Here is a 21,296-nt window from a genome sequence, read left to right on the forward strand (position 1 = left end):
CTCTCTCGGCTTCAACTCGTACGGCACTCAATTTCCTTGCTTCTGAATCATTCCCATGGCTTTGAGGCGTTTTGAAATGGCCGGTTGAGTCACTCCCAATGATCGTGCAAATTCTTCTTGATTTTGACACGAGTCTTGAAGTAATGCCTCCAATTCTGCATCTTCGAAAATCTTCTCTCTTCCACCGTTATGTTGGTCTTCGACGTCAAAATTAGTTCTTGAAGCGTTGAAACCACTCACGACACATTCTTTCACTAATAACCGCCTCACCATAAGTATTTGAGAGCATTCGATAAGCCTCAGCCGCAAATTTCTTCATATTGAAGCAGAAAATTAAAACCTCCCGCAAATGACGAGAATTTGGCTCGTAAACTGACATTTTCAATCGAGAATAATGATGCAGTTATGATGCAGGCACAAATCGACTAATGTTTCTATGGGGTTATGTTGACAGATGCCCAAGTTTATTGTATGACGTCTATGATCTATTTATTTCGACCACCATTTATCACTAAAGCCATCTATAGGAAAACGGCGGAAGCAAAGTTGTACACCTAATAATTAAAAGCATTCCGAAAGTTAATAGTCACGTGGAAAACAATTATGACCTAGTTAATAAACTTAATGGCAAACACACATCTTAATGATTATATATCAATTTTACTGGACGTAGTTTCACTATTCACTAATATAACTATTAAATTAGCCTTAACAAGTATCAAAAATAGATGGGATTATTTCAAGACACTGTAATATACCAAAAAAAGAGTTTCTTGAGGCAGTCGATTTTGTACTTAATTCGACATATTTTAAGTTTAATAATCAAATTTTTAAACAAAAATTTGGAACACTTATAGGATCCCTCTTATCACCAATTATAGCTGATGTTGTTATGCAGGATTTGAAAGATTTTGTGTTGAGTAATTTTAATTTTGATGTTTCCTTTTATTATAGATATGTAGATGATATAATTATGACCATACCTTCTGATAAAATCGAGAAGTTTTAAGTAAATTTTTATGATTATACATCTTAAATTTTTACGTAGAAAAATAATCCTAAATGTTTTCATAATTATGTTTTATAGTTCTATCTGTATAAGAATACATTAACACACTGATAAAATATTATAAAATTATTTTTCTCCAAGCAATGCATGTACAATGATTTTAGGCAAGAATGATTTCTCTCTTAGCTTCAATCTCAGCAAGGAGTTTATCTTATTCAGGATCGAGGAAAGCAACCCCTCGATCTCCTTCTCCTGATTCTTTCCGACAGCTAAATAGCTAACTTTGCGCAACTATCCCAATAGATTATGATTATTGTGGAGGAAAGCTCTGATTTATGCAATTATCATAAATTCAGTCCCCGCCCAACACCTTGCGTATGCTCAAGACGCTTCTGCTGTACCTCCATTCACTGGATTTCAATAGCAAATTATACGCCCGTAAAGCGCCCATTCCTACTTTCATAGCAGATCTCACGCAATTATGTTCAATGTTCTGCGCATCGGTATCATTTACGCTTTTCGTTATATATAGTTTTAAAATTTCAGAAAAAACTGTTTTTTCCCCAATTTTTCCATTGATTTTCTTGATTCCTTTCCTAAGGATAGAAAAATTCATTGAGAAAATTTATGTAAGATCTGCCATATTTGCTTCTTTCCGAAAAGAAAATTTTAGTTCTTTTTCTGCAATTTGAAGAAAAAGGTTTTCTTAAAACTAATTATTATATTTTAAATAATACTTCAAATATATATTGTAAAAAATAAAAAAATATTGCTTTTTATGAACAAAATCTTTACAGTATTGAATAAAATTAATAATTATTTTAAATAAAATTTTCTGTTTTTATTTATAATTTAAATATAATAAACAATATAAAACTTAAAATAAAATATCAAAATTATGTCTTTTGTGTTTATGTAAATGAATTAATTTCATCGTAAATGTTCGACCCTGTGACGCTAAAGAAGAGTTCTACTCCGTCGGTAACAGCTTTTACTTTATCAATTGAAACGCAATCGAGCAATGTTCTCAACAGAGAATAACTAAGAATACCTCGTTTATTGGCAGATAATATAAAATTGCAAGTGGAGTCGATAATCATTCAAGATAAGGCTCCGGTAAACACAAATAAGCTAATAGCAACATTACAACATTAATATTATAACATTACAACATTAATATTATAACATTGCAACATTAATATTATAAATAATTTCTTACTCAAAAATATAATGTAATATAATGTAATATAACATATGTTATACATAAGCAGAGAAGAAAATAATATTGATATAAAATTACTATTAGTCATAGACAGTTACAGATAACTAGTTATAGATAGATAATGTACTTAATAATATTAATAATGTAATGTTATTGATGGTGAGTACATTCTATCTTTATTTTAAAGTAAAAATAATAGAAAATATTTAAAAAATCATTTAGCTGTAATATAAAATAAAGCAAATAAATAATTATTGTTAATTATATGTATAAGGGAAAATGAAAATTATAACGTAATACACAAAAAATATTATTCTATTGCCAAAAAAATAATTATTCAATTTACTTTCATCCTTTAACGGTTATCTTTAACAAAAAATATTTTCTTGATAATAATTGTAAAATATATATTATTACAATTCTACAAAAACTTATTATTATATTATATATTCAAAACAAGAATTTATTTTCTTTTGAAGAATATTATAAAATTGATCAAAGAAGCGATTTTATATAATAAGCAAATCTAATTTGTTTAATACGATAAAATCTTGATTAAAGTATTAAATTTATAAAGATTTCGAGTATATTTTGAATAAATTTGATTCTTGTGATAAATTCATGATACATTTGAGGATATATGAACTTTTAAAATATTTGAAACGAAGTAATTATTATTTGCATATAATATATATTTTTTGGTGTGTACATTAAGAAAAAATTTTTGGTATTATTTGTAACCATACATAATTATGATTATTACTTTATAATGTTAATAATAATAATTTATTTATTAAATTATAATTAACAATTAAATTATATTTATAGCTCTACCAAAAATGAGGTCATTCTGTATATGATCTAGTACTCCATATGTCCTACTCATTATTTATGTGTAATTATACAGATTCAAGAGATAGTATTAAACTGCGATTCACGTTCACAATGTTACGTAATCCTCAGTACCCACAAAGGGTTAGCGTAACCCTCCTGATTTTTATAGTTCAGACGATCCTTTTTTTTCCAATCCCTTTTCACTTATTAGCGCAAAATATCTTTTGTACTACGACATTTTAGACTTTCTAACTAAAATTCTTTTTTTTTTTAGTCTTCAAACTACAGAGTAAAACAAAATTAGTTAAAATCAATGCACTGCAATCTGAAATACAAGTAAAAGGAAATGCTGAGTTAAAATACCTGGATGTGGGTAGATAGGGACTTTTTTAAGATGTGGGTACTGAGAGTTAAGAATTATTGCATCCTTGTTGTTTCTCAAATGTTAAACAAAGACAAATGATGCTCATGAACATTGTGAGCATGAATTGGCCCTGGTAAATTGTGCAGGCTGTCTGTTGGAAGTATTCGATTGCAGTTTATTACTTGATTTATTCTGTTATTGTCAGTAAAACAAAATACAGAACGTGATAGTCATGATGTAATATTTCGTAGATAAATAAAAAATTGTTTTCTATAACAAGACATAGGCTACATTTACACCGAGAGATCTATGCGGCCTGATCTATAATGTGTCTGTAGGCACCAATTTACATTTATACCTTAAGAGGCCTGAACACGAACTCTTTGAATTTTTCGAACATGATCCTTTAAACATTTTTTAAACTTTTTTATTTATGAGATATGTGTATCTCCATTACCAACGAAATTATATGTCAATTTGAGATTAACAAATGATGATAGATCGACCTATTTTAGGTTATAGGCGGCGTATTTCAGGTCAGATCATCAAAAACCGAAGTCTCATCTACAACTAGGTCTGATCATGTGTCAAGTGTCTACAGCAAGGGACCTAAATAATTTAGGTTGAATTTGGGGTAGGAGAGACCGGAGGCACCTTTTTTTCAATTGCAGTTTTCAATAACAAAGTAAACAATTTTAGTTAAATAATTATTAGCGTTTTATAGAGTGATTATAAGACTACAAGATGGCAATAGAAAGTTTTAGTGTTTGCAACTTCATTTTATCCATATACACAAAAAATGATGTGATTCGAAAAACGAAATTTCAAAAATTACTTTTGAGAAAACACGTTTGACTATCTAAACATAAAACGCGGCACTTAAACTAACCAAACTTCGTTGTTAAAGAAAATACACAAGATACCATCCACAATATAAATTGGAATCTCATAAAATATATTTTTGCCACTCAAAATTTAAATGCTTAGCTCCGGTCTCCCTTATAGGCTGAGACCTAAATTCACGGTGTAAACATAGCCATTATTAATTTCCGTATTTCATTTATTTTACTAATCTACATTATATTTTACAACACTCTGCTTAATATATCACGTCACGGCGTCACTTTATTATACCAAAAGAGAGAAAATTTTGTAAGGTAGAATTAATTATATAATTAACCTAGGCATACTGAAATACGCATATTAATTGTAATATTTTTTGTTATTCCAGATCATGGCTTCTAATTTATCTGCTATATTCTGGAAATAAGTAGATAAGGAGATAAATCAATAGTTTGAAAAATATAATTCTTTCTGTATTCTTGCATATTAACAAATATATCAATATGTAAATAATTAATAAATTTATAATCTTATAAAAATAATATTGTGCATCACTTTATTTTTCATGTTTCTAATTTTTTTTTTTACGAAGAGAGGAAAGTATATACTTAGATCATATTGAGTATTTATACTGAAAAAAATTTATGGTAAATATAAAATATCCAGTTTAGATGACACGATTTCAATGTCCTTTAGATATGTTATAGGGGAGAGTGATTCCCCAACACAAATTAAATAAGGGACGGCATTAGTTTAAAAGATATAATAAATTAAAGTTTCATAATGAAGTCATAGCATACGACTTTCCACGCGAAGCGACTTCCACCCCACCTCCCTCCCCCCCTGCTTCGGGACGCATGACTTTCCAAAGAAATATGGTAAATCTCGGAAAGTTGTGCGTCCCGAAACAGGGGGGGAGGATGAAAGTATATTCTTAAACCAATGTTATCCTCTATATATTATAGAACTTTAATTTACTATATCTCTTAAACCAATGTCATCCTCACTTAATTCTTGTGTCTAAATCACTCAGGGCACTCTCCCTTACAATATATCTAAAAGATATTAAAATCGGAGAGGTGTCATCTAAACTAAATATTTATCAAATTTATTAAATTTTATATAATACATATTTATTTAAATAATACTAATAAGTAAATCTAAACTTAGTAAATAAATATTTACTAAATTAAAGAAAAGATAGTTAAACCAAATTAATAGTTTTGTCAAATAAATATTTATAATAAATATATAAGCTAAAGAAAAAAATTGCAAAGCTATATGCTATATGAGGTTATCCTATATTACTTGGCACCAAAAATAACTATAAATTATAATTGCAATTAAATTATGATATTTAGCAATAATAATTATAATTTATAGTCCTATTCGATATAACTATATATTTTTTGTATAGAATTATAAATATAACCATTATTACTAACATCATAACAGAATAACCATAATTATGATAAATATCAAATTATAGTCACAAATACTAAATACTTTTCTCAGTGTAAATCTATAAATTTATATATATATTATATAATATAATAATGTGCATTGACAGTAATCAATTAGTAAGACAACAATTATAATTCTAATATTGCATACAAAATTAAAAATTTAAAAAAATATTCAATTATAGATATTTTATGAAAAAAAAGGATATAAACAAATTAATTAATTCTGAAATCAGTTATATTGAATCATAACAATAGCACAGAAATTAAAATGCAGATATATGTAGCTATTTGTGTGTTATAAATCTGAATAAAGATAATAAAATCATCATACATTTATATGCATTTGTATAACTGTATAATGAACTACAACTCGAAATGTAATAATAATATGGATATCTTTTGAAAATATTTAATTTATTTTCATAAATTTTCTAATTTTCTTTACCTTTATAATACAAAGTACAATTTGCCTCATCCGTCCAAAGATGGGTCTTTAGAATCCGTCCATTTTCTTCACCTATTTAGAATGATTCAAAAAAATCTGTAAAAATTCACCAACATACTTTCAACTTTCTAGAATGAATAATGAAATTTCTTTTCGGAAAATAATAAAATGTAGTATAGTTTATAATTATCGAAAGACTCAAAGAAACTTGCACGAACAGAAATTGCTCGAATACTAGTGACCCGACCTTAACGGTAAGTATTAAATAATTTACACTCTATCTTTCTTCCTTTCAAAATAATATATAAACTTATCATCAACACATACACACACGCGTGCGCGCGCGCACGCACACAGGGTGTTTGAAAAATAATGATAAATCTATCATAGAGGCAGAATGGACTAAACTGAGAAGAAAATTCCTCTATCATTTTGCAATTTTCTCAATAGAGCTCTAAGAATTTTTTTAGAATTTTTCAGAATTTTTCAATACCGCACTTTCTCATGTTGGTAAAAATGAGAAAATACAGTACTAAAAAGTTGATTAAAAATTCTAAAAAAATTCTTAGAGCTTTATGAGAAGAAAATAAACAATTTTCGTTGCAGTTTTTCTATAAAGTTGATAGTATTTGAGTAAAAAATTATTGAAGACCAATTTTCAGCAATTTTTAACAATTAATATTTTGTTACTTATTGCGAAAATCGCAAAATGGTAGAGAACTTTTCTTCTCAGTTTAATCCATTCTACTCTTATACGAAAAATTTATCATTATTTTCCAAACACTGTAAATCTGTGTGTATTATATATTAAACAACGTCATTTTAATGTCGTTTTAATGTAGGTTACAGTTAAAATAAATTCAGTTAAAGATATTTTATTTAAAAATAAATAATGTAAAAATGTTAGATTATATACTAATTTTATTTATTATACTTATTTTTTTCTAATATGTTCAATTTTGGCTCAATTTATTACATAAGATTAAAAGCACTTTTAACGAGACTACAAGGCCGCCAATATGGCAGTGATAAAGTTGAAAATTATCTCTTCCGCTGCGCGTCACGGATTCAAGCTTGCGTCGACATTTATACGAGTAATAACAATGTCCCATGTACGAAATGATCGATAAAAAAAGCTACCGTGACAATGTGAAACGTCAGCAGTTTGGAACACTTATAGGATCCCTCTTATCACCAATTATAGCTGATGTTGTTATGCAGGATTTGAAAGATTTTGTGTTGAGTAATTTTAATTTTGATGTTTCCTTTTATTATAGATATGTAGATGATATAATTATGGTCATATCTTCTGATAAAATCAAGAAGTTTTAAGTAAATTTAATTCTTATCATAATAAAATTCAATTCACTTGTGAAATTGGTAATAACAGCATTAATTTTTTAGATACTATTATTATAGTTGAAAACAACTTTATAAAATTTGATTTATATTATAAACTTTTTCTGATAGATATTTCAGTTACCACTCTCAACACCCCCTCTTGCATAAGAAAGGCACAATTTTTGGAATGGTTGACAGAGTTTTATTAATTTAACACCCAGAGTTTCATAAGAGAAATTTCGATCACATTATTAGGATTCTTTTAGACAATGATTATCCATTAAAGTTTATTTTTGATACTATACGGCTAAGAATCAAGATATTAATTAAAAGAAACATAGGCAATCATAAGAATAAAAAACATTCTGAAAATGTTAGGGATAAAATTACATGGTTCACAATTCCTTAATCAATTTCGGAAAAATTTAAAAATATAAATAATTATTAAATAGAATAATTCTATTGTAAAGCTCTCATATTTTAGTCTTAACAAGTTGTGCACAATGATTAAAATACTAAAGGATCCAATTCCTGCAAATATGAAAAAGAATGTATGCAGAATATCATGTAATAAGTGTGACGCGTCTTATGTGGGACAGACCAGTAGACAATTAAAGACAAGAATACCTGAACATAAAAATGACATTAATAGATCAAAACCAACAAACTCTGTACTGTCTGAACATAGGAGGTGTCATAATCATAATTTCAATTGGAATAAGGTGGAAATCCTAGACAATGAGAGAAATTATAATAAGCGACTGATTTCTGAAATGAATAAATAAATGATAATTAAACGACAAAAGAACGGGATTAATTTAAACACAGACACGGAATTACTGAGTCCTTGTTATAATTGTTTTTTAACTGATACATTATTATGTACAATAGCGACAACAATGTTTGATTTTAGAAATTATGATGTATTTATGTATTAGTTTAACTTGAGACTCGCTAAGATCGTATGATTAGCATAATGATATTGATCGACATTTCTATGGTATTCGTTATTATAGTGATATATCAGTAACACAATCTGTTCGAATTTTTTAAATTGTGTATTTATTTCTGCATGCATGCTTTCTGAGGTATCTTTCATTTTACATATAATTTATATATATTCGATTTATTCAGTATCTTCATATATGTATATGATTTTAAGGTTTCGATCTTCACGCGATCATCCAACGTATTAACTGGTCATGGATAATAACTGGGAGATAGCCGAAGATTTCCACTTGTACAGTTGGTTTTCTATTGTTAACGATGTCAAGCTGAAGAAGGTTAGAATTCAGCCAAATACGTACATGTATTCAATTAAATACATTTAAATATACTAAGGTTCGTCTAGTAATTTAAGCGCATCGATTATAGCGGATTCCTAATTGCCCTACATTAATTTATAGTTTATCAATTAAGTAATTATTAGAAGGAATCTTGTTACAGTTATTTATAAAATGTTTATAATAAGAGTAATATTTTTTGCATGAAAAACAAGATTTGACAACAAAAGAACTCTGTCTACTAAACTAAAAATTATGTCTTTCTTTTGGGACGTCGGATGATTGGAAAAAAAATTTAAAAATCTGTCTGAAAAAGTGGTTTTGTGATATCAGTCGAAAATCAAATGATTGTTTTTAATGATGATAGAAACATTAAAAAAATTTAACAAATTATCCCCGACTTCCATGATGAATTGTAGACGAGGATGAAATGAATTGAATGCGCTGAGAAAAGAATCCATCTTAGACACTGAAACCGCAGAGCATAAGTCGACAAATTTGTGATAATAATTTTTTGACATCTTTTGACCTCTTTTGACATCAAAATTTGACGATTTTTTATAAATATTAATATGGATTTTCTCAATTATTGGATTCTGAGGTGAGTTTTAACCAGAGAGACGTATTACGTATACTTGTTGTTAAAAAAAATTTTTTTTTTAGTTCTTGATAACCTATAATGTTTTATATTTCTTTATGATCTCTCTAGAACAACGAGAAATTTTCGTAATCGATCAATTAATCGCTTGATGAGCAATTTTCCATTTCTCTGTTTTAACACTCATCTAATTATGTAACGGGACAGTCGCTTTCTTAATTTTTGTATAATGTTTTTTACTGCGCCGGAAAAATTTTTTTTGTACATCTGAAGAGGGCCTAAAAATAAAGTCGAAATATGTAATTGTATTTTGTAGCGTTTTAACTTTTTTATTTTCTACATTTCTTGTTTATTATATCAATCATTAATTATACTTATGTTAAATGAACAAGAGATTTTTTTAAGTTTTTTTTTACTCTTATTAGTCTTTTATATCTCGTTGTTGTATTTTGTACATTAAGAGTCTTTATTTCAAGTTTTTTTTTTTTGGTAAACTTTTCCTACAATAATTTGTTTCTGAGTTATAATGAGTTTACAAAAAAAGTTATTCGTTTTATAACATTTTCTTAAAACTCTTTAATTCTGTAAAAAAAATCGTAGAAAAATGTTCCAAATATGGAAATATTATTTGTCTGGAAATGGTCTTAAAGGCTCATACACTTTCGTGCCTGGCAGCATTCCCCTGAGCAACAGTTTGTGTGAATAAGAATTTTTTTTTCTTTGAATGTTCATTTTCAATGTCCATCATTTTCTAAAACACTTTGTGTAATTCAAATTTAATCTACATAGTTTTCAAGGGGAATGTTCAAGATTTAACTTAATTTTTATTTCGCTATGATGATTTTTCACTAAGATATCACTACTTGAAAATATTAAAAATTTGGCTAAAATTTAGTGGCCCCTTTTTTACGGGTGAGTATATATTAAAAAAGAATTGTTTTAGTTCTTATTGTACAGATAATGGACATATAATATAACAAGTACGAGAAAAAAGACATTGTACATCTATTCTATATGAAAAAAGTCATAAAGATGCGAGAAATGTGCGTTTTAAATCAAAATGTATCGCTCGATATTGTTGACCCTTTTCCGCGCACGTGATTGGTAATCTCGAAGTCTTGTTCAAGATGATCGAGATGAGTTCGTGAACGGCTATCATCACGGAGATCCATCGACATATAGGATTGACCACCGATGGCAGTGGTGGGGGTAGAAAGACGGATAAAGTGAAAAGCAGATAACTGTTGATTGGTTGCTATTGATCCAGTACTTACCAACCAATCAGGTTTTAATAAACAGAGAAAGACGTTCATCCATTTATCTGCTTCTCACTCTACTCGTCTTTCACCACTGCCATCGATCTATTCCATATGTCAATGCGGAGATCTCGTGAAGTATTGACATTATGTGCGATTATGTATAACGAGAGGTTAATGATCGTCAAGATCGAGTTGCTAAGATAAATTTCGCTTAACATTTTTATTACATAAAACTTTTATTCTTATGAGTGAGTGTGAGTGAGAAAGAACAAAAAATGGTAAGAAAGATGAACTGCTCTGATGGCAATGTGTTGAAAATCGAATTAAATATAGTACATTTTTGACAAAATCTTATCTTTAATTGCAATTTTCAATATTTTTCTATAACAAGACAGAGATAGAAGACAAAAGACAAAGTTGAGACGAGAGAGATCAAAGAAGAGAAAGAGAGAGAGAAAGAGAGAGGTGAGGAATGAGAGTAAAATGAAAATACGAGAGAGATGAAAAATGAGAAGACAAGAAGAAAAGAAAAAAGGAAATGTAATACTAAAGTGTTTTTAGAAACTGATCCAACATGGCGGACAAAAATGCTCTGATTTCTGTGAAATGTAACATTACAGAAAAGAGAGAAAAAAAAAAGGAAAAGGAAGGGAAAAGGACAAAAAGAGAAAAAAAGAAAGAAAAATGAAGGAAAAGAGATACGAAAAGAACGTAATGTATATATAAAAATTTAGAAATCCATGATAGATTTTTAATTTCATTCAGATTTCTATATACAGGATGTCTCAGAACTCGCTTACCGCTATTTACCAATGTATTCCATGAAATTCTAAAATAAAAAGCTCTCTACCAAAAAGCGACCCGATGAGTAGAATTTGAATGATGAGATATTGAAATTGACGAATGGGTGAAATTCGCATGGCTAGGATCGGTACTGTAAAGACTGGCGCGAGGCACTTCAGACACTTAGATTGTGTCAAAGCATTTCTCATTACTCTTTGCATTTATTTTAACTAATTAGTTAAAAATTATTTGAAATATATCAATTGTTATACTTTTGTTTTAAAAGTTTCGAAATTCTTTAAAACAGTATAAAACGTTTAACGTTTTATAAATAACTTATTGTTTTTAAATAATTTTAAAAACCGTTGTTAAATGTTTTATAAATAATTCTTATTGTTTAACGTAAATATTGTTTAACTAATATTTAAAAGGTTTAACAAATATCAAAATTATGTAAACAATTATAATTATTTAAAAAAGTTTATTACTGCTGTAAAAATAAAAAAATTTTTTAATAATTTATAATTGCTTAAATAACTCATAAAAATGTAAAAAGTATTTCAAAAGTTTGCAATTTGTTTTAAAAATCTAAACAATATTTAATACAATCTTAAAATTCTTTAAAAATTCTTGAAATAAAAAATGCTCGTATATTTTGTTAAATTGTGTTAAAAAATTAACACAATATCATTGCTTATTTCGAGATATAATTAAATTAACTTTAAATTAATATAATTAATAGACGTTTCAACTTACAAAGCCTTCTTCAGCCTTCTACAACGCAGAAATATAATCTTACATTAACGAATAAAGAATAATGGATACAAAATTTAAAAACCCTCAATCATAAAGTGTCAAAGTACAAAAAAAATATAAAAAAATATAAAAAAATATAAAAAAAATTCGAACGTCAAGTATTCTGCCAGTTGACAAAAAGCTAGAAACATTTGGACTTCAGTCAACAGTAGATCAATTATGTTCATTGATAAAATAGATTTGCCAAATTCCTCAGTTGAGATTGAAAATTCAGTTTGTCACGGACTTGTATCAAACGATTTGAGAATTCTTTAATTACAAGTATTTTATAATATTCTATAGAACAAATAGATTTAAGAGATTTGGGAATACAAATTAGTCCGGTCTGTTTTTTTGTGTTCAAAAATGCATTTATTTCAAAACAAAATGAATAAACAGATTAATTAAAGTATTGTCCATTACTGACTACTACTTTTTCCCATCTCTCAGGTAATTTTCGAATTCCATCTCGAAAAAATGACTCGTCTTTGGAGGCGATCCAATTTTGGAGCCAATTTTCGATTTCTGCGAAAAAATTGAACCGGTGACTTGCCAATCGTGCTGCATCCTTCAGAACAACCAGTAATCAGAAGGAGCAATGTCCGGAAAATACGGCGGGTGCGGTAAAACATCCCATTTGAGCGTTTCCAAATATTTTTTTACGACTTTTGCGACATGAGACCGAGCGTTGTCATGAAGAAAAATAACTTTCTCTGTCTTTGCTCGTATTCCGGCCGTTTTTCTCGCAATGCATGGCTCAAACGAATCAATTGTAGTCGATACCGATCGCCCGTAATGGAATCGCCATGTTTCAGCAGTTCATAGTAAACAATTTTGATCCCACCAGATACAGAGCATGATCTTCGAACCATGAATGTTCGGCTTTGGTGTTGATGTTGAGGTCGATGGCAACGATTGACCGGGTTTAGCGTATTTTTTCTTCTTGGGGTTGTCATAGAATATCTACTTCTCATCTCCAGTCACAATCCGATGCAAAAAATCTTTTCTTTATTGTCTTTGAATCAGCTGTTCGCAAGTGAAAAATCGCTTTTCAACGTCTCTCAGTTTCAGTTCATAGGCATCCAATTTCCTTGTTTTTGAATTATTCCCATGGCTCTCAATCGTGCAGAAACGGCTTGTTGAGTTACTCCCAATAATTCTGCAAGCTCCTCTTGCGTTTGATTCTGATCTTCTTCAAGTAATGCCTCTAATTCTTTGTCTTCGAATTTTTTTGGCTGTCCAGAGCGAGGCTTGTCTTCAACGCTGAAATCTCCATCCTTGAAACATCGAAACCATTCCCTACATAATTTAGTTGGAGCACCATAAACTTCGACAAGCATTCGATGGGCTTCAGCTGCACTTTTCTTCCAATTAAAGTAGAAAATTAGAACCTCCCGCAAATGCTGCTTGGTTAACACAAAATTCAACATTTCAAACACAGTAAAAATCAAGGTTTTTGTATGAAACTCAAAGCGATATAAACTAAATATTATTAGCAGATGTCTAACCTCTCTGAAAACGCCAAAATCAGCTGTCGCTATGACAGCCATCATTCACAACAGCCGGAGCCATCTTTTGGAAAACGGACCGAACTAATTTATACTCCCAAGTGTGAAAAAGAGGTACAGAATCAAATAACAACTTACGGTAATTTATATAAAATACTGTAATATAAACTCTCTATCAAAGATCCGGTTAAGTACAATAAAGACTGACTGTTCCTTGTTTGAAAATTAAATTCATTAGTTTTACATCATCATAGAACGAATATTAAATATAAAAGATCACTTTTCATTTTAAAAAAGAAACTACTTAATACTTGAAATTTTCTGATCTCTACAAAACGATTAGCTTTTTGCAGAAGGCTTAGCCTCGATTACTTGGACTGTTATTAATTCTTTACCTGACCATCTGTGGCAACACATCCTATCACATTATCACAATTCTTTTTACAAATGTGAAAGAAGACTATTTTTAAAATATAAAAAGAAGTTTTATTGGTTAATGGCGAAAAAAGAGTTTGATAATTCTAAAGATAACCAATACGTTTTTTCTGTATTATGTGGGAACAATAAAGAAGAAACGAAAATATTAAAATTTAGCCAAAATATTGCTTTGATTGATTTTAATGAATCTTTAGTCACCATCAATATCGAATCTGACAAATTTAGAGGCATTTCTTTTAATCCATTAGAACGGACTAACAAAAAATGGTTCGTCAATTTAAGTGAGACAAGCATTTCTGCATATGTAACAAATTTATTATAACAGAGTAGCAATTTTAATCTTCTAGATTCTAACAATAAAAAGAAATCAATCAGGGAATTCATCAAAGATATTGAAAGCTGCTCTAATCGTAATAACTTAGGATTGATATCGAAAATTAGGAATATCGCCATTCCTGAATTTCATCAGTTTCTCCATAACAATCCACACTTGAATAATCAAGATAAGAAAATTAATAAGATGATAAAGTTAACAACACAATGCTACAATAATAACAAAGACATACTTTTCACACGAGCAGACAAGGGCAATGTAACGTAGGCATGGATATGATCTTTTACAATAACAGGTTTTTGAAAACTACTTAAAGATTCTGATACATATTTGATGATAAAAAAAAATCCGGCAATGTGGTGATTGAAAAAAATCCGAATAATATGTTAAAAAAATGGCATCAGAAGGGATTTATTTCAGATAAAGAATTGTGGAGCCTTCGGTCAAGTGATTCCATCTTGCCGAAGGCATATGCTTTACCAAAAATACACAAGGAAGGCGTTTCCTTTAGAATTATTGTTTCTTCAATCAACACAGCTCTATATTCGTTAGCTGATTATTTGCAAGAAATGCTATTTCTGAGAGTATCCTTCCTGCAAAAAATAGAATAAAAAATAGCTTTGAATTTCGTAAATTAACTGGAATGACAATTGACAAAACAGAGATAATAATTTCATTAGATGTTACTTCTCTGTTCACTAATATACCATTGGATGTTGCGCTGGATGGGTTGGTGGGAAGGTGGGATTCCATTAAAGATGCACAAATATTTCAAAGAGTGAATTCATTAATGCGGTCAGATTTGTCTTAACATCGACATATTTTACTTTTAATGGGATGTTTTAGAAACAAACTTGTGGCACATCTATAGGTTCCCCCTTTTCCCTATCATTTCTGACATTATCATGGAGGATTTAGAAGAGAGAGTGTTCAATTCTTTATCAATTTCGAGTTTCTGCATATTTTAGATATATTGATGTCTTTATGATTGCACCTAAAGATAAGGCCATTCAAAATTTAAATTCATTCAATGATCAGCATGATAGACTTAAATTCACTATTGAATATGAGGAAAACCATTGTCTGAATTTTTTGGTTTTATCGGTCAACAATAAAGACAATACCATTATTTTAGATTGGTATTATAAGAAAAGTTCTTCGGTAGATATTTATCGTTCTATTCGAATCATCCCGCATGTCATAAAATAGGGACCATATATAGCTTAATTGATAGAGCGATCTTGTTGTCAAATTTTACATTCTATAATAAGAACATAGAATTTATATAATAGAGAATTTGAAGGATAACAGAAATTATCCTCTAGAAATGATTTTTTATTATATTAACAAAAGTCTGGTTTGTAAAAAATTCACGATGGTTAATAACACCATCTCAAATAACATTGACACTGATGGAGTTTTGAGAGAGATAATGGTTTTCCCATATATAAGATCTATTTCTAATAAAATTACTAAGTCTATTAATAAATCCAAAAACATGATTGGCTATAAGTGCTTAAACAAGTTTAATAAATTTATTAAAGTTCATAAGGATAAAAATCAACATGATAAAAATAATAATGTCATATAAAGTAAATTGTAATAACTGCAATGCATCGTATGTTGGACAAACGAAGAGACAATTGCAGACAAGAATTAAAGAACATCGCAATAATATTGTTCGAGATACATGTACATATTTTGTATATTTGGCGTTCGTGCGACATGCGGATCGAAAGCTTCTAGAAGGATCCCAAGCGTCCTTAGAGGTTTCCAAAACATAAACTCGGCTATCACCTCGTCGATAAAGTCGAAAAACAATAAGCTAAGCCGCACGTCGCACGTTCGCAGATTTCAACCGCTATAACGGCGAACCAACTCGGATCGGTCGCAGCGCACGCGCGATCGCGTGACGCAAAACGCGTAATATGCGTTCATTCCAATCAAGAATCCAGATTTAACGGGCGCGCATGGCAATAGCGTGCCGCTTGGACGTTATGCTCGAAATTGCCAATCGCCACCCGAAACAGAGGGTCAAATTTTTCAATTTGCAAAAATCTCATAGGCGAATGCAAAGGGAAGCCTTTGTTCTCAAAAGAGCATAAAAGGCAAAACCGAGAAGCAATCTCTCTTTTAGTTTTCCGTCGTTTTTGAGTCAACGCTTCGCTATTAGTGCACTGCCAAGGAGACGCTCCGCCTCCAGAAAACCGCCGCGTTTGATTCGCAAAGAATATCATTGGATTGAAGCGAAATACAACTAAACGCAGTATCACTTAAATTTTTCTCGCCAGCGCTCTCGCTCTGACTCGCTCTCGAACATTGTTGGTCCTTCGAGCCGGATCCGCCTTCGCCGAATTTATCGTTCGTTCGGGAATATTATCGCGTTCAGTGCGCGTATTATCCAGAGTATCAGAGAGAGAAGAATTCGTAAGTGAAATCATGAGTGACGAAATAACCGCCTTGCTGACTGCTCAGAGTGACATCCACGGTCGCATGGCCAGGTCCAGTGACCAATTGGAAGAAAATAGGGATGGCCAACATCACCCTCCATGCTGTCGAAACCCGCTCAGCGCTTCTCGACCAGCTGTGGACGAAATTTGAAAAACAACATGAGCTCATTCGAGCACATTAAGGAAGCCTTCGATCAGAGTAAGTACAACACGTCTCAATTTGCCGATTCCGCCGAAATCACGTACGTGCAGCAGCGCAGCCTGCTGAACGATTACCGGACAAAACTCAAGGCTGAGAAATCAAGTACAGCTCCTCCGAATGAATCGGTAACCGATTGTTCTACCAAGTCAGCGCTGCCGCATTTAAAAATCCGATCGTTTTCGGGCGCGTTTGAAGACTGGCCATCGTTTCGGAATATATTGTTGTCCATCGTTGGCAACAATCCGTCTATCTGAAATGATTTCACCATTTAAAGCATTGCTTGGAAGGATCCGCGGAGGCATTGATACGCCCGCTGGCCGTAACCGGAGACAACTATTCGCGCGCGTGGGCGCTCTGCAAGCATTACGAGAATAAAAGGGAGTTGTCGCGCTCCAATTTTTGCACGTTCACCTCAGTGCAAAAAATGAAAGGCGATACTGCCGAGGAACTTAGCCACATCTACAACGCCTCGATCAGTGTCGTGAACGGCCAAGAAAGTATAGGGAGACCAATTGATTCACATGGCTTCGACCTTTTGAATCACCTAGTCATCGAGCTTTTCGACCCGAAAACGCGTCTCGAGTGGGAATCGCACACGAGAGATTCCACGGACTTGCCAAACCACGACACGTTGTTGGATTTCATCACAAAGAGAACGCTGACTCTCAAGGCCGCCAAACCAAGAGCTACTAAGATCCTTGGAGATCCACCGCGAATCGCGAAGTTGCACGTCGTCAAACGGGTGGCCGACACTCCCGGTTGCGTCCTGTGCAAAGGTCGGCATAACGTAATGATGTGCGAACAATTTAAGTCGAAATCCGCGTTCGAGCGAAAGTCCGTCTCCGAGACACATCGACTGTGCTACAATTGCCTCGGTTCGCACCCTGTCGCGAAATGCCAGTCAACGAAGACGTGCTTCTCGTGCAAGGCGAGACATCACACACTCTTGCACGAAGCGTACGTCGCTGCGAAACCCGCCGACGCCAATGTGTTGACCGCTGTGCGCCAAGACAACGAGTGCAAGGCCATCCTGCTCGCTACAGCGAGAATTACCGTCGATGATCGTCACGGGGATCCACACCCGGTTAGAGTCCTGATCGATCAAGAATCGGAAGTGTCCTTGATCTCCGAGACGCTAGTCCAGCGCTTGCGCCTGCCGCGATCCCGCGCGGCAATCTCAATCTTCGGCATCGGCGGCTCACCCTCGGGTTCCTGTCGCGGGAAAGTGTCTCTCAATCTCACCTCCAGGATCAATGGAGCTCGAGTCACCGCTGTCGCTTTCATCCTGCCAAGTCTCTCGTTATATCAAAGAGCAGCCACGACATATAAGACTACATGGCCTCACATCGAAGGTCTTCAGCTGGCCGATCCGCAATTCTCGGCCGCCGATCCCATCGAGCTGCTGCTCGGCGCGGAAGTGTGCTTCATCATTCTGCAAGAGGGCCTGCGAAAAGGCGATCCGCACATTCCCGTCGCTCAGCATACTCTGCTCGGATGGATTCTCTCGGGAGACTGCGGCGAGAATCTCTCAGCGACTCCACACCGCTCCTTCCAGTGCACCGCCGACCACGAGCTGACTGCGCTCGTGCAATGTTTTTGGGAGCAAGAGAAGGAACCTTCCGCCTCAGTGTCCATCACGCCAGACGAGCAACGATGCGAGGAATTCTTTGCTCGGACTCACAGCCGCACCGCTACAGGGAGGTACATTGTGCGACTGCTATTTGCCGCGCCGCCGGCAGCCCTCGGTGACACCCGCCAATCAGCCGAGCGACTGCTCATCGCCATGGAGCGACGATGCGACCGCGACGCTCGATTCGGACGTCTGTACCGCGCCTTTCTGAAGGAATAAAAACGAAGAGTTGCATCACATGGAGGCAGTGTCAAGGTCATCGGAATCTCAGGCAAGATGCTACCTGCCTCACCATGGAGTGCTCCGAGAATCGAGCTCGTCGACTAAACTCAGAGTGATGTTCAACGGATCTCAGAGTACAAGGTCCGGTAAGTCACTAAACTCTCAGCTATTGATCGGCGCTAACTTGTTGCCATCGCTCGCCGATGTGCTAACCCGATGGCGATGGCATCGATACGCGATCGTGATGGACATCGAGAAAATGTATCGCCAAATCCTCGTAGCACCTGAAGACAGAGATTATCAACGCATTCTCTGGCGTCACTCACTCAACGATCCGGTTCGTGAGTACAGATTGAACACGGTGACATATGATCTGTCGTGCGCGCCGTTTCTTGCTATCCGTACTCTTCGCCAGCTCGCCGATGACGAAAACGCGAGATTTCCGCGAGGTTCCGCCGTATTGAGACACGACTGCTACGTCGACGACATTGTGACCGGAGCACACACTAGAGAAGAGGCGATCGCGAAGCAATCCGAGCTCCGTGAGCTGTGCATGGCGGATTCCCGCTGAGAAAATGGGCCGCCAATCATCCTGAAATTCTCGTCGGCATTCCTGCGGATCATTGTCTCGCGGATTCGTCGTGGGAACACGAGGGTCATGCAACGCTGGGCTTGCAGTGGCACCCGGTGGACGATACCTTCGCATTTTCAATTCAAGGTTGCATCATTGAGAATTTTACCAAGAGAAAAGTTCTCTCGGAGACCGCGCGCTTGTTTGACCCGCTCGGATGGTTGACACCAGTAGTGATTCGCGCAAAAATCTTGCTTCAATCAGCATGATTGCAGAAGCTGGACGCCCCGCTCCCGCAAGCAGACGCCTACCAGTGGAGCCGTTTCCTGGAGGAACTCCCAAGGCTTGAACAGCTCAGAATCAACCGCTGGTTGAACACAGGCGCCAAGGATGCTAAGATCGAGTTGCATGGATTCGCCGACGCGTCCGAAAGTACGAGGGTACGCAGTCGTGATGTACCTTCGTGTCACTAGCACTGACGATGTCAAGGTTTTCCTGCTGGCAGCAAAGAGTAAGGTCGCTCCAATCAAGCCGGTGTCCTTGCCGCGATTGGAGCTGTGCGCCGCCGCCTTGTTCACAAAATTGGTCGCGCACACACATACCATTTTAAGCCTGTCCACAGCCCCAGTTACTCTTTGGTTCGATTCGAAGGTCACACTCTACTGGATCCAGGGTCACGCCTCTCGATGGAAGACGTACGTGGCCAGACGCGTGTCCATGATTCAAGAAGCGCTTCCAGAAGGACGATGGCGTCATGTTCCTGGAAAGGACAACCCGGCCGACTGCGCTTCTCGGGGAATAACATCAGGAGAGCTCATAGATCATCCACTCTGGTGGTCAGGCACTGTATTATCCACGCGAGGTCACTGCCACAGAGGATCAACGCCCGATGCCACCTCGCAGCCAGTTGCGAACCTTGAGTCCGTTCATCGACAAGCAAGGAGTGCTGAGAGTCGGAGGTCGCCTAAAGCACGCGATTCTCTCTCCGGACGAGTGGCATCCAACAATCATTCCGCCGCACTCACACCTCATACGCCTCTTAATAATTTCATGTCACCGCCGAGCACTCCATGGAGGGGTGCAATTGACTGTGGGCCTGTTGCGACTGCGGTACTGGATCTCTCGAGGGCGAGCCACAACGAAACACTGGCTGCATCGGTGCGTCACTTGCACTAGATGGAGAGGGGTCATGCCACAGCCGCCGATGGACAACCTCCCTCAAGGACGCGTAACTCCTGCACGTCCATTCCTCAGAACCGGTATCGACTACGCCGGGCCGATATTTATTCGCACGAGCCGAGGGCTCAGGCACTGGTCTCACAAGGTCTTCATTGCAATCTTCGTGTGTCTCTGTTCCAAGGCAACGCACCTTGAGGTTGTGTCCGACTACACGACGGACGCATTCCTGGCCGCGCTTCGTCGATTTACATCAAGGAGAGGAATCTACTCGGACATCCACTCCAATTGTGACACGAACTTCGTGGGCGCCGACCGACAGATATGAGAACTTTTTCGCAAATCTTCCATCAACGGCAGCCACATCGCGAATGCTGCTGCGACAGAAGGAATCCGGTGGCATTTCAACCTACCTTCCGCACCTCACTTCGGTGGCCTCTGGGAAGCAGCAATAAAATCGATGAAATATTATCTTCGAAGAGTGATCGGCGACACCACGCTCACCTATGAGGAGATGAGTATT

At 34.6% G+C, this 21,296-nt stretch overlaps 3 protein-coding genes across 5 annotated transcripts in view; 2 read left to right on the forward strand and 1 right to left on the reverse strand.

Moving 5' to 3' along the window:
* Window positions 1-21,296, reverse strand: part of LOC105154647 (uncharacterized) — a 577,042-nt gene that overhangs the window by 23,681 nt on the left and 532,065 nt on the right. The gene's annotated exons all lie outside the window — the stretch shown is intronic.
* Window positions 17,599-19,023, forward strand: LOC147909051 (uncharacterized). The gene has a single exon (XM_087408266.1). The coding sequence runs from the start codon at window positions 17,599-17,601 to the stop codon at window positions 19,021-19,023; it is 1,425 nt and encodes a 474-aa protein (XP_087264392.1).
* LOC147909052 (uncharacterized) lies at window positions 19,043-19,597 on the forward strand. The gene has a single exon (XM_087408267.1). It carries the CDS (start codon window positions 19,043-19,045, stop codon window positions 19,595-19,597), a length of 555 nt encoding a protein of 184 aa, XP_087264393.1.

Source organism: Acromyrmex echinatior, chromosome 7 (genome assembly GCF_024713525.1).
Source record: "Acromyrmex echinatior isolate Ae372 chromosome 7, ASM2471352v2, whole genome shotgun sequence".
Lineage (NCBI taxonomy): Eukaryota > Metazoa > Arthropoda > Insecta > Hymenoptera > Formicidae > Acromyrmex > Acromyrmex echinatior.